This window comes from Talpa occidentalis, unplaced genomic scaffold (genome assembly GCF_014898055.3).
Source record: "Talpa occidentalis isolate TD23 unplaced genomic scaffold, MPIMG_talOcc4v2.1 talOcc4.7, whole genome shotgun sequence".
Taxonomy (NCBI): Eukaryota; Metazoa; Chordata; class Mammalia; order Eulipotyphla; family Talpidae; genus Talpa; species Talpa occidentalis.
In genome coordinates, this window is record NW_023605083.1 from 63,524,425 (window position 1) to 63,538,595 (window position 14,171).

Below are 14,171 nucleotides of genomic sequence, written 5' to 3' on the forward strand. Positions count from 1 at the left end.
TTTCCTTGTTTTCCCAAAGAACTAATTTAAGGATATGTACACCTCATATTTCTCCTCTATAAGAGTTCTCTAGAGAACCTCATGCTATTTTTGCCTTAATCCAAATTAGATTATAATATCACCACATTGTTAATCAATTAACATTTTGTACTATTATATAACTTTGAATTTTAAAATAACAGTGCCATCTGGTGGCTATGGGTCTAGAGCTAAGAGTGGAATTATTTTGGTAGCTGATTAACTTTTTGAGGAACTGCAGAACTGTTTTCCAAAGAGGCTGAGCCATTTTACATTCTTTTTTTTTTTTCTTTTTTCATTTCACATTCCTACCAGCAATGCATGAGGATTACAATTTCCCTACATTCTGGCCAATAACCACCCTAGTGGGTGTCAAGTGGAATTGGTTTTGATTTGCACCACCTTAATAATGATATTGGGCATCTGTTCTTTATTTGCTGGCCATTTATATTTTGTCTTTGGGAAAACATCTATTCAGATCCTTTGCTCATTTTTATACTGGATTTTACATCTTTTGTTGCTGAGTTATGATTCTTTTTATTTTCTGGATAGGAGGCTTAGTCAGGTAATATGATTTGTAAATATTTTCTCCCATTGTTAGGCTGTTTTTTCATTCTCTCTCGTGGAGAAAAAGATTTTACCTAACAGTACCTATCAATGCTCATCTTAAAATACCTAATGTTTACAACAGGTTAAAGAACACATTGGCTACTTGTCATTTTTCCCCACATAAATGGAGATCTTTCCCTTTTTGCCCTGCTGAACTCCAGTGATCAGTACATACTAGCTGCTAATGTTTGCCGAATAAGAAAATTCCTGGGGAAGCAAATATTGTTTTAAAATGAACAATGATGTAAAAAATAAAAAAAGGAAAGGATGGTAAAAATCAGATACCAATATCTTAACCGATTTTCTCTGCTACAGGAAGAAATACGGCAGAAGGAAATGGAGATTGAAAAAAGGATAAAAAAATTTTAGTGTAGCTGTCATTATTGCCTGTATCACAGAGTTTCCCAAGAAGACAAGCATGGAGAAGAATTCCGACAGTGAATCATTTTAGTCCTAAACCTTAATTGTGCTGCTTTTTCTTGACAATCATTTTTAGGGTCATTATGCAGCAGTTTGGGAACATAACTTATGCTCTGATGGACTATATGCCAGTATTTTGAAGTTCTATGTCTTTTTTTCTTGCATCTACCTTGATTCCAGTACTTATAAGGAATCTAACAGCTTGCATTTGATGACTTCAAATATACTTTGGTTCCACTTTAAAAAAAAAAAAATCTCACTTAAAGAAGCACCACGGTTGTCTCTGTATTTTGGAAGGTCTAAGTCAATAAAAACAATTATTGGGGGGCCTCCCCGGTGGCGCAGCGGTTGAGTGCTGGGTTGCGAAGCTGCCTGCAGCCTCTGCAGCCGGTTCGATCCCCGGCTGCTCCCCAGCCACCGGAGGAGGGTCCCACATGGTGAGCAGACCTCTCCTGCCGCCCGCTGCTCCCCTCAGCAGTGTACTTCGGTCCTTCTGCCTGCTCTGCTCCCCGCTCTGGCTCTAGTGAATTCTCTCACCCTCCCACGCTTCTGACTGTACCCAGTGCATGTATAAACCAAACAAACAAACAAATAATAAATAAATAAATAAATAAGACATGCCTCTAGAAAATTAAAAATAAAAAAATAAAAAATAAAAAAAATAAAAAATAAAAAAAAATAAAAACAATTATTGGGTGTTTTGGCTAGGACATAATTAGGGTAGGGGGTTTCTATCTACAATTCCTGGTTTGTTTGTTTGTTTTTTGAGTTTCTGGTTTTCAAAAATTTGAATTGTAATAGTTTTGTTTTTTTTTTTAAGATTTATTTATTTATTTATACAAGCACTGGGTACAGTTAGAAGCGCGGGAGGGTGAAAGAATTCACCAGAGCCAGAGCGGGGAGCAGAGCAGGTGGAAGGACCGAAGCACACTGCTGAGGGGAGCAGCGGGTGTCAGGAGAGGTCTGCGCGCCATGTGGGACCCTCCTCCGGTGGCCGGGGAGCAGCCGGGGATCGAACCGGCACTGCAGAGTGCTGCGGGCAGCTTCGCAACCCAGCGCTCAACCGCTGCACCACCGGGGAGGCCCTGAATTGTAATAGTTTTTGATTTGCAATTTCAATTTTCAGGAGCAAACAAATGTGTCTATAGAAAGTCTTATGAAAAATGAGATGTCTTTGAGAAAAAATTAATTTATTAAAAAAATTAAAAAAATAAAAAGCTAAAAAAAAATTCCTCCAGGGTCTCTAAGAGTCATGAGTTGCAAATTCAAATGCCTATAGATTGGCAAGTGATATAAATGAATTACGAGCCATTTAGGGCTTGTAATATACTAGGTAACTAGTACACACCCCATCTCCAGGCTAGTTTATTTTAACCAGTCCTCGTATAACAATCTCCTCGTCATCCTGTTCTACGCCTTCAAAACACACAGCAATTTCTTCACGTCCTAATACTATACCAGTTCACTAGGGTAGCTAAGTCCAAAAACATACTAACTACCAACAGCAATACTGGATTCCGGCGTTCACCCCGTTCCAGCACCAAGTTTGGGAGTCTTCCCGCCGAGATACTGCCCCGGAGGCAGGAACTCAGCCCTCACGACGCAATCTTCCGCGCGACTCTGGCAAACTCCCTCCAGAAGCTGCCCCCACCCCCCGGCTCCCCACGGACGCGCGAGATCCGCCGCCAGCGTTAGTCCAGATTCGGTGAGACAGGCGAAACGCGACGCCGCCCGGCCTGCGGCAGAAAGCGACACTGACGCGGAAAAGCAGAGCCGCAGCACAGGAGACCAGGTTCGGGCGTCGAGGAAGGGAAGACCCGGGGCCCACGCACTCCCGGGTCAGACGCCGTTGAGGATAAGCCGCATCCCAGCCCCAAGGTCTAGCGCAGGGCTCAGTCGGCTGCCCCGCGGGCCAGGGGCCGCAGCGCGGCCGCGAGGAGCCTTTCACTGGCGGGGGAAAGCCTACGTAGCGGCGACGCGCCTGGCGAGCCGGACGCTGGCGGGAGGCCGATTGTCACCTTACAGCCCGACGAGAGGGGTGGGCGGAGCTGACTCACAGCGCTTGCGCAGAGAGCACGTTTCCAAGGACCTGGCAGAGGCAGGCGGAAGCGAGCGCCGAGCGCCGGGAGGCCCACTGCGTGCGCAGGCGCACTCAGCGACCTCCCGCTTCTTCAAATCCCCATTCCCCCGCAGGCCGCGGGGCGGGGCCTCGGGGGCGGGGTCTGGGGGCGGGGCTAAGTGCGGAGGGTCGGTCCGCCTTTCACTATCTCCTCTCTTCTTCGGATTTTGTCGCCGACCCTGATCTACCGAAGTCATGTTACCCAACACCGGGTAAGGGGTCGGGGCCGGGCGGGGAGGCCCGGCCGGGAGGAGTCGGGGCTAGGTGGGGTGCCGTGGATGACCCGGGGCCCGGCCCCGGCGGTGGGGGCGGGGGTTTAAGGAAACAGCCCGGCCGGGTCTGGAGAGCTGGTGGGTGCTGCACGCGGGGTTCCTCAAATCTGCGGTAAAGGGGGAAAAGTAACCCAAAGTTGTTAAGATTACAGCCTTGTAAAAAAAAAAAGCAGCACATCTTCCACGGGAAAGAATCCAGAGTGGGTAACCCCGCCGTCCCCAGGACGGGCCCCACCTTGGGTTTGGCAATAACTGCGTATCGTGTTGAGGGCGTGCAAGTTCTAGGGGAAAGGTCGTTGTAACACTCGTGCACCCAGTGAGTCTCCACTTGTTCTAAACGCTCAATTTTGGAATAATAAAATAATGGGGTATTTAAAAAGTGATTTAAAATTTAGTAGCAAAAATGAATCTGAAAGTGTGTATCTTTTGGGAGGGTTCACTTTTACAAGATTTGTAAATGTGATAAAATACACTTAACGTAAAATTTGCTCTTTTAACCATTTTTAACTGTAGGTTCAGTAATGTGTAGTTTGTGTGCGCTGCTGTGCTGTTATGCGGAACTTTTTCTACTTGCAGAACTCTTTACTCACTGAACAGCTCCCTTTCTTCTTCTCCCTACCCCCTAGCAACCACCATTCTATTTTCTATTGCTGTCAGGTAAGGGAGTCTTGAGCTAAGTGAGCTGTCCATTCCGTAATTTACTTGAAACATAAAGGCATGTAGCCAAAGACTTAAACAGCTCCAGAGGGTGTAGAATTGAAATTGTGTTTCTTCATCCTTAACTTTCCCCCAGTACTCTCTGGTATCTTTCCAAAGATACCATATGCATTTAAAAACATATTTTGTACTCAACACAGTTTGAAGAAATAGTAGCAATCTCCCTCCTGGGCCTTGTTATTTTTATCTAATATGTCTTGGTTACATATTTTTCAGTACTTGTAGATCTTCTTCCCTCTTAATGGTTGTGTTGATGTGTAATCATTTACTTAACTTGTAAATGTTCCCTATCACTGGATACCAGATTTTGTCTAGTTTTTTTGTTACTCCATCTTTGCCACAATGATTACTGTGTATTCTGTTGTGTAGTCTCCTGTTCCTGTACCTGTTTAGCACACATTTTGGTATACCTATATGATTAGTTCCTGGAAATGAAGTTGCTGCTTCAAAGAGTACTGTATATGCACTTTAAATTTTGATAGCTAATACCAGTAGTCCTCCAAAGAGGTCACACGTCCACAAGGATGAATGATATTTCCTAATCCAGCACTTTGGCAAACAGCAAAATGTTTGATAATAAAACATTTATTTTGGGGGAAGGAAATTTTTTTTTATTTTATTTTTTTAAAGATTTATTTATTTATATAAGCACTGGATACAGTCAGAAGCACCAGAGGGTGAGAGAATTCACCAGAGCCAGAGCAGGGAGCAGAGCAGGCAGAAGGACCAAAGTACACTGCTGAGGGGAGCAGTGGGCGGCAGGAGAGGTCTGCTGTGCCATGTGGGACCCTCCTCCGGTGGCCGGGGAGCAGGTGGGGATGGAACTGGCGCTGCAGAGGCTGTGGGCAGCAGCGCTCAACGCCACCCGGGAGACCCAGGAAAATTTGTTTTGATAATAAAATCTAATTAGCGAAAAATACAATAAAAATTTGCACTGTGAAATAGAATCAGGATTTTTGTTTTTAAACATTTTAAAAGGACAGATCGATTAGGAAAAGGAGAAAGGCAAAAAAAGAGGTACCTGTATAGACATAGGCCAGCAGGTAGGAGAGCTCAATCAGGATCTTTTTATATGTTTAAAGCAGTGGTCCTCATCAAGAGCAATTCTGACCTCCATAGGATATTTGGGAATATCTGGGAACATTTTGATTATCAGAGTGGGGTAGGGAGTGCTGCTACTGGCATCTAATATGTAGAGTTCAGTTATGTTGGTAAAAATCCTGTAATACACATGACAGCCCCTACAATCAAAGCATTATCTTGTCCAAAATGTCAGATAGTGCAGTGATTGAGAAATCTTGGTTTAACGCCATTTGTCTGTCTTTTTGTTGCCCATTTTAGGCAGTTAGGTTTTTGATTGATCTCTGAGAACTCTATTTTAGAAAAATTGTTCCAAATTGTGTATTACAAATACTTGTATCTTTTTTTTTAATCGTGTCTTGACTTTGAGTATACCCTTTGCTTATGAGGAAAATGGTTTTTATTGAGTCAGTTATTAATACTTTAAGACTGTTTGGTTTTTTAGAAAAATCTATAAAGTTACCATATTTTTATTTATTTATGGATAAAAGAACTGGGGTACAGGCGAGAGGTGCAGGGGGTGAGAGGATTCACCAGAGACAGAGTGGGGAGCAGAACAGGCGGAGCTACTGAAATAAACTGCTGAGCGTGCGAAACAGGAGAGGTCTGCTGCACCATGTGGGTCAGCTCCCTGGCCAGGGAGGGAATTGAACTCAGGCTGCTTTGCTGCAAGAGGGCCCTCATAATAATAGTAATGAGACTTAACCCCTGGCCACAACGGAGGTCCCCAGCACTCAAATTTTTTATCCATATAAGATGAAATATTTTGCATACTATTTTGATATAGGAAAAAGTAAATTAGGAAGCCCACTTTGATTTGGATGGCAGGATGTATACTTGTCCCAACACTATTCAATGACTGGTTATATATCTTTTCTTTTCTGTTAGAAATCTTATCTCTATTATATACTAAATTCTTGTATATATAGAGGGCTGTTTCTGGACTTTTTATTCTATATATTACATTATATAGATTATATAATGTAATATTATATAATGTAATATTATATAATATAATATTATATAATGTAATATTATATAATGTAATATTATAATGTAATATTATATAATGTTATATATATTACATTGTATATTTTATATATTACACTGGTCTGTAGATTCATGCACCAGGACCAAGTTATTTTTGCTCTTGTTTTATACAGTATTTAAATAACTGAGAAGGCTAGTTCATGTCTCATTTGGATTCTTTTTTAGAATTTTCCTGGTTATACTTAGGTGTTTGTTTTTCCAAATGAACTTTAGAATGGCCAGCATCATTTTTGCTTAAAAATGTCATCACTTTATGGGCACCTGGGCTGGCCAGGGAGCAACCCACATGGTGCAGCAGACCTCTCCTGTCTTGCCTGCTGTGCCCCTCAGCAGTGTATTTCCCACTCTGTCTCTGGTGAATCCTCTTCCCCCCCCCCCACCTCTGGCCTGTACCCTGGTTCTTCTATTTTTTTTTAAAGATATATTTATTTATTTTATACAAGAACCGGGGTACAGGCCAGATGCACTGCGGGTGAGAGGATTCACCAGAGACAGAGCCGGGAACAGAACAGGCAGACTGACAAAATACACTGCTGAGGGGAGCAGCGGGCGAGACAGGAGAGGTCTGCTTCACCACGTGGGACCCCACCAGCCTCAGAGGCTGCGGACAGCTTCACAGCACAGCGCTCTGCTTAACCGCCTGCACCACCAGGGGAGGCCCTGTACCCCAGTTCTTGTGCGCATAAATAAATAAATCTTTTTAAAAAATTCATCATTTTTACCCTGATTTAGAGGTAGCAGAGAATTCTGATAAATTGTAGTGTAGGTTAACTCTGCATCACCAAGTTTTAACTACCTGCCAGTGTATTGAGGAATTTGATGTCTTACTTTCTCTCCTGTACGCTGTTTATAATGCTTTAGAGCTGGAGGAGTTCCTCAGTAGAACAACCTGGACTTCAGGTCAAGAGGAGACACTTGCATTTGCCTTTTCTCTGGCAATGCTGGAGACTGAGGGGAGGAGTCTCTGGAAATGTCCTTTATCCTACTGGGAATCAATCCAACTAGACTGAGGGCAGAGAGGGCTTTTTAAAGCAATGCTTAGGTCATTTTTATTGAAATATTTACATTAAAAATCTCTTAATACTCTGTCTTCTAACTTTTGATTAAAAAAGAAGGCAAAATTATACTTACATAAATTGTATAAGTATGTATGTGCATATTTTTGCAAAAGGAATATAAGAAAGAGAAGCCAGATATTAGTGAAGCTCCGATAGATATTGGATTAGACTTCTTGAGTGTGTGTGTGTTTATAAGGTTTTAACTTTTATTTTTAAAGATTTATTTATTAAATAAATTTATTAATTGGACCCTACCTCACTTTATCCAGAAAAATTAATTCCAGGTAGATTATGAACCAAAATTTAAACAAGAGGTCATGGAGTTTTGAAAGATTAATTAGTAAGTTGTAGCTAGGGAAGGATTTTTTAAGATCTCAAAAGCTTTAGCTGTGAAACAAAAGTCATTAAATTTGCTTGATGAAAATAATTTCTCATCAAAAGATACTATAAGGCCTACAGTGCAGCAGGTTGAGCACAGCTCTGTGAAGCTGTCCATAGGCTGTGCAGCGTGGATTTGATTCCCAGCCGGCCAGGGAGATTCCCACATGGCGCGGCAGAGCTCTCCTGTCTCGCAGGCTGCTTCCCTCAGCAGTGTTTTCTGTCCATCTGCCTGTTCTGCTCCTGGTTCTGTCTCTGGTGAATTCTCTCACCCTCCCACGCCTCTGGTTTGTACCCCAGTTCTTGTATAAATAAAATAAATCTTAAAAAAAAGATACTATAGGGCCTCCCCAGTGGCGCAGCAGTTGAGCGCTGGGTTGCGAAGCTGCCCGCAGCCTCTGCAGTGCTGGTTCGATCCCTGGCTGCTCCCCAGCCACCGGAGGAGGGTCCCACATGGCGCGCAGACCTCTCCTGCCTCCCGCTGCTCCCCTCAGCAGTGTACTTCGGTCCTTCTGCCTGTTCTGCTCCCCACTCTGGCTCTGGTGAATTCTCTCACCCTCCTGCGCTTCTGACTGTACCCAGTGCATGTATAAATAAATAAATAAATCTTTAAAAAAAAAAAAAAAAAAAAAAAGATACTATAAAGATAGTCAAAAGGGAAGCCACAAGTGAGAAGATAGTTTAAATATATATAATGTATAGATTTACATGAATAGTTAGGAAAAAAGTTAACCTTATGGAAAGATGAGTAAAACAATATCAGCAAGAGGAACTGTTGATTATTAATAAATAAAAATGTATTCAACCTCATTGGTAATAAGGTGAATGAAAATTAAAATCACACTTCATAATATTGCATAGCTACCAAATTGGCAAAAATTGAAATGTCTGGGCCTCCCCGGTGGTGCAGCGGTTGAGCGCCAGGTTGCGAAGCTGCCAGCAGCCTCTGCAGCGCTGGTTCGATCCCCGGCTGCTCCCCGGCCACTGGAGGAGGGTCCCACATGGCGCGCAGACCTCTCCTGCCGCCCGCTGCTCCCCTCAGCAGTGTACTTCGGTCCTTCTGCCTGCTCTGCTCCTCGCTCTGGCTCTGGTGAATTCTCTCACCCTCCCACGCTTCTGACTGTACCCAGTGCTTGTATAAATAAAAAGACAAATCTTTAAAAAAAAAAAAATTTAAATGTCTGACATCAAGTGTTGGGAGGTCTGCAATTATGGGAACTCATTTTAATATTGCCTACGAGAATGTTAAATGCTCTAGAAAGAGACTTGGCATTATTTGGAAAAGTTTAACTTCATCGTGTCTTAGTCAGTAACAAAGCACTCCAAACCTTGATGATTTAAAACAATGATTTGTAATTATTCACAGCTCTTTGGATTAACTGGGTTCTTTTTTTTTTTTTTAAAAAAAGATTTATTTATTTATACAAGAACTGGGGTACAAGCCAGAGGCGTGGGAGGGTGAGAGAATTCACCATGACAGAGCGGGGAGCAGAACGGGCAGATGACCGAAAGCACTGCTGAGGGGAGCAGTGGGCGTGACAGGAGAGATCTGCCGTGCCATGTGGGAATCTCCCTGGCTGGCCGAGAATCGAACCCGTGCCGCAGAGGCTGCGGACAGCTTCACAGCGCTGCACTCAACCCGCTGTGCCAGCGAGGCCCTACTCTACATATTATAAGTTGAAGTCACCTGTTAGTATTTAGCTGGGTCCTTGACTGTACCTGAAATATCCTGAATTGCTTCTCTCATCATTTGGTGATCCTGTCCCTCCTCTTTGCAGCATGGATCTGAATTCCAAGAGGGTGAATGTGGGAGCTGCCTTCATTTTATTGGCTGGCCTTGGAAGTCCCAGGATACCACTTCCATCACATTCTGTTGCTCAAAAAAGTTTGTAAGGCTAACCCAGACACACAGGGAAAGTGAAAATAATACTGCTCTTGATGGGAGGAATGCTAAAGGATTTATGGTCCTTTTAATCAGCAACAATGTCCTATAATCTAGCAGTTTTCCACAGTAGGTATATGCCCGAGAGAAACTCTTGCATCTGTGACTGGAGGAAGTGTGCAAGAATATTTATAGCAGCATTGTTCACAATAGAAAACAACAACAGGAAACCATCCTGAAAAGTCCATAAACAGCAGAGTGAATAAATAATTTATGGTATGTTCATATATGGATTTTTACCCCCAACTTTCAGATATTTATTAATTGGTGTGCACCCCAACATGATATGCCAACACAATTTCATGTATTTAGAGGGGAGGGAAGTATTTCTTGGTTAAGTGGAAAATTGTACGAATGGCTTTGGAAGACCTTCATTTTAAACAGTTATATAGTGAAATGTTTCATTTAGAAGTCTACCTTTTCTCCAGTTTGCTGTCATCTTTGTTCACTGAGTAGAACTAGTACTGAACATTGGGACCCAGTTTGCTCCAGGGCTCTGGGGTATTCTTTCTTTCTTTTTTTTTAAAGATTTATTTATTTATTTATACTAGCACTGGGTACATCAGAAGCACGGGAGGGTGAGAGAATTCACCAGAGCCAGAGCAGAGAACAGAACAGGCAGACTGACGAAATACACTGCTGAGGGGAGCAGCGGGCGGCAGGAGAGGTCTGCGCACAATGTAGGACCCTTGCCGGCGGCCGGGAAGTGAACCGGAGCTGCAGAGGCTGTGCGCAGCTTCGCAGCCCAGCGCTCAACCGCTGCGCCACCAGGGGAGGCACTCTGGGGTATTCTTTCTGTCCCAACTGACATTAGGATAGAGCAGTGCCAGGCACATGGCCTACAGCACTACTCTAATACCTCTGCCTCCAATAAATACAAAGAGGAGGATCAAGCTAGGATGCTTCTTGGCCTGACCACAGAGCAATCCTCCTCACAAAGGAAGTGGAAGAGAATGAATCTGCAAGACCTGGGACTGAGTCTTTGCACTGAAACTCCATATATGGAACATTATACATTAAAGTAAAATAAGTGTAGCTATTTGTGCCAACATGAACAAATCTCCAATCAATGTTTTGTGAAAGAAGCAAATCATAGAATAACATATGTCATGTGAATCAGTTACATAAAATTAAAAATTAGGTAAAAACTAAATAGTGTATTGTTTAGACCATGGCTAGGCAAACTTTTCTGTAAAGGGCTAGATAGTAAATATTTCAGGCTTTGTTGTCAAGAGGCAAATTGGAGATTTACGTGACTATATAACGTGAAGTATATATAACAAGAGAAAACCAATTCCACAATACTTAGGTTTGGTGAAATTAAAAATAATTAGTACAATTATTTTGTAATACAGATATAATAAGAATGAAATTCCTTTATTTTGGGCAGAGGGGTGAAGTATTGGCTTGCTAGGCCTGCCATAACAAAGTACCACAAATAGATGCTTTCATAATTCTGGAGACTAGACATCTGAAATCATGGTGTCAATAGAGCCACGAGTTCTCTGAAATTCTGGGTAGAATCCTTTTTGACTTCTTCCTAGCTTCTGGAGATAGCTGGCAATCCTTGGCATCTTAAGTTGTAGCTGCAGCCTTCCAGTCTCTGCCTCTGTCATCAGATGGAATTCTTCCAGTGTTGTCTGTCTTCACATTATCTTTCCTTTTCTTGTAAAGACCCCAGTCATATTGGTATCCTTACAAGAAGTCATATTGGTGTCTTTATAAGAGGAACTGTGTAAGGGCCTACCCTCCTCCATTATGACCTCATCTTAACTAATTACATCTGCAACAACCTTGTTTCAAATAAGGTCACATTCTGATGCACTGGAGGTTAGAATTTAAACATATCTCTTTGGAAGGTACAATTCAAGAATTGTATCTTGAATTGTGCTACTTAATTGGGGTTCAAAATTGGTGTTCTGTATCACCAAATTGATCATAAATATTCATCTGTGAAAACCATTCTTTGCTCTAGGAGTATACAGGAACAGATGGAAGGTCAGGTTTCTCAGCTTAGACTTAGATATATAGGTATTGGGAACAATAATAAAACAAGGGAATGAGTAATACTATTTAAAGTCATTGTTACTTTGTGGGGTAGAGGAGGAAGAAGATGCTGGAGAGAAGTAAACAGAAACATTAGTTTATACACTTTTTTTTTGTATGTTTGCTATAGTTCTTTAAAAATAGTCTTCCTCTCTTTTACTTCTCGCCCCTTCCTTCTTACCATACTAGTTATTCCTTGTTTTAAAACCATCTGTCACTTTCACCTCTGATCTTTTATGTCTAGAGAGTAGTCCTCCTGATCTTGGCAAGAGCCTTATGTTCTTTTTTTTTTTTTAAATACTTATTTATTTATTTATTTTTAATAGAGGCATGTTTATTTATTTATTTATTTGTTTGTCTGTTTGTTTGTTTTGTCCATACATGCACTGGGTACAGTCAGAAGCGCGGGAGGGTGAGAGAATCCACCAGAGCCAGAGTGGGGAGCAGAGCAGGCAGAAGGACCGAAGTACACTGCTGAGGGGAGCAGCGGGCGGCAGGAGAGGTCTGCGCACCATGTGGGATCCTCCTCCGGTGGCCGGGGAGCAGCTGGGGATCGAACCGGCGCCACAGAGGCCGCGGGCAGCTTTGCAACCCAGTGCTCAACCGCTGCGCCACCGGGGAGGCCCAAGCCTTATGTTCTTTTGTTAACAAGCCTCTTTATCTATTTACTCCAGCCTCTGGTTACTGTTCCCTTTTCTCTGTGTCATTGTCACTTTTGCTGTCCCCCTCATTATCCCTTTAGGCATGCTTTTTTATTCACCTTTAGAAAGGAGATAAGATAGCATGGTCCCCTTTCTATGACCTGACCTTGTTTTATGTGTCCTCACCTAACAACTCAGCAAAAAGTTTAAAGTTAAGATGAGGAAATGCAAAGAATAAATGTATACAGAGAACTTTCCTAAGTACATTTGGATGAGAGAATCTGATTAATATTCTGAGCTCTTTGCCAACCTTATCGTTTTGTTTGTTAGCGTAACAGCTTTATTGAAATGTAATTCACACAACCTCACAAATCATACATTTAAAGTGTACAATTAAGGGGCCTCCTTGGTGGCACAAGGGGTTAAGTGTGAGTACTATGAAGCTATCAGCAGCCACTGCAGCATGAGTTTGATCCCTGGCCAGGGAGCTGACCCTCGTGGCCCAGCAGACCCCTGTCTCGCCTGCTGCTCCCCTCAGCAGTGTATTTCAGTACATCTCCCTGTTCTGCCCCCTACTCTTGTCTCTGGCAAATCCTCTCACACCCACCCCACCCCCGCACACCTCTGGCTTGTACCCCAATTCTTGTATGCATAAATAAATCTTAAAAAAAATAAAGTGTACAATTAAGTGACTTAGTATAATCAGAGTTGTGCAAACTTTACCACAATTTATTTATTTATCTTAAAAGATTTATTTATTTATGCATACAAGAACCGGGGTGTAGGCCAGAGGTGCAGGGGTGGGAGTGAGTGAGAGGGTTCACCAGAGACACAGTGGGAACAGAACAGGCAGATTGACTGAAGTACACTGCTAAGGGGAGCAGCAGGCAAGTCAGGAGAGGTCTGCTGCGCCATGTGGGTCACTTCTCTGGCTGGGAATCAAACTCAGGCCGTAAGGGTGAATAGTGCTGAGACTTAACGCCTCAAAAATAAGCTTTAACTCTTTTTCTGTAGGAAAAAATCCAGGTTTCTATAGTTTATTTTTTTAATTCTTCATTTCTCCTTAAGATTTCTCATTTCTACAGATCTTGTTTACCAAAGAACAACTGCAGTTGTAATACATAAAATATCATTGTGCAGTGGGAGTGCACTGGAGTTGTTAGCTATGAGATGGGAGGAGAAAATTTCACAGAGGAGGGAACATGTATTGAGAAAACGAGCCTGAATTCCTGATTACAAGTTAATAAAACTTTGCGGTTCCTAATAAGATCACATCTGTTCTGTTGCAGGAAGCTAGCGGGATGTACAGTTTTCATCACAGGCGCAAGCCGAGGCATTGGCAAAGCTATTGCATTGAAAGCAGCAAAGGATGGAGCAAATATTGTCATTGCTGCCAAGACCACCCAGGCGCACCCCAAACTTCCAGGCACAATCTATACTGCTGCTGAAGAAAGTGAGTGTGACACTGCTATTTCCTGAAATGTCCTCGCTGGGCTTTCAATAAATAGAGAATTTACTGGAGGGTTGAATTATAGCCATGTGAAAGCTACCCTAGAAATAATTTTATCTAGCTAAAGAAGTATTTTGTTCCCTTGGATTAGTGATTTGGAACTATTTTTTCTCTCTCAGCAATTTTGAGTGATATGAGACTCCTATTAAAAATCAGGTCTCATGGGAGCAGTGGATCTTGGATGGGAGCAGAAAATGGGGAAATGGAAGTGGAGAGGAAAGAATCTGAGCGGTGAATGATATGAACACTTTGCTCTTTCCATGGTTTTTATCCTCTGCACAATTTGCAAGTCATTATTTTAATACTTTAGT

At 42.4% G+C, this 14,171-nt stretch overlaps 1 protein-coding gene across 2 annotated transcripts in view; it reads left to right on the forward strand.

Moving 5' to 3' along the window:
- The first annotated feature begins 3,273 nt into the window (after nt 1-3,273).
- The window catches only part of HSDL2 (hydroxysteroid dehydrogenase like 2), a 47,332-nt gene continuing 36,434 nt past the window's right edge, over nt 3,274-14,171 (forward strand). The window contains exons 1-2 of one of the 2 annotated variants that reach the window (XM_037494142.2): nt 3,274-3,378; nt 13,640-13,803. In XM_037494142.2, coding sequence (XP_037350039.1) covers nt 3,362-3,378; nt 13,640-13,803 — 181 coding nt within the window. In that variant the 5' untranslated portion in view covers nt 3,274-3,361. Of the gene's footprint in view, nt 3,379-11,446; nt 11,494-13,639; nt 13,804-14,171 lie in introns of those variants that run through there. The other variant, XM_054689613.1, reaches the window with a different exon arrangement.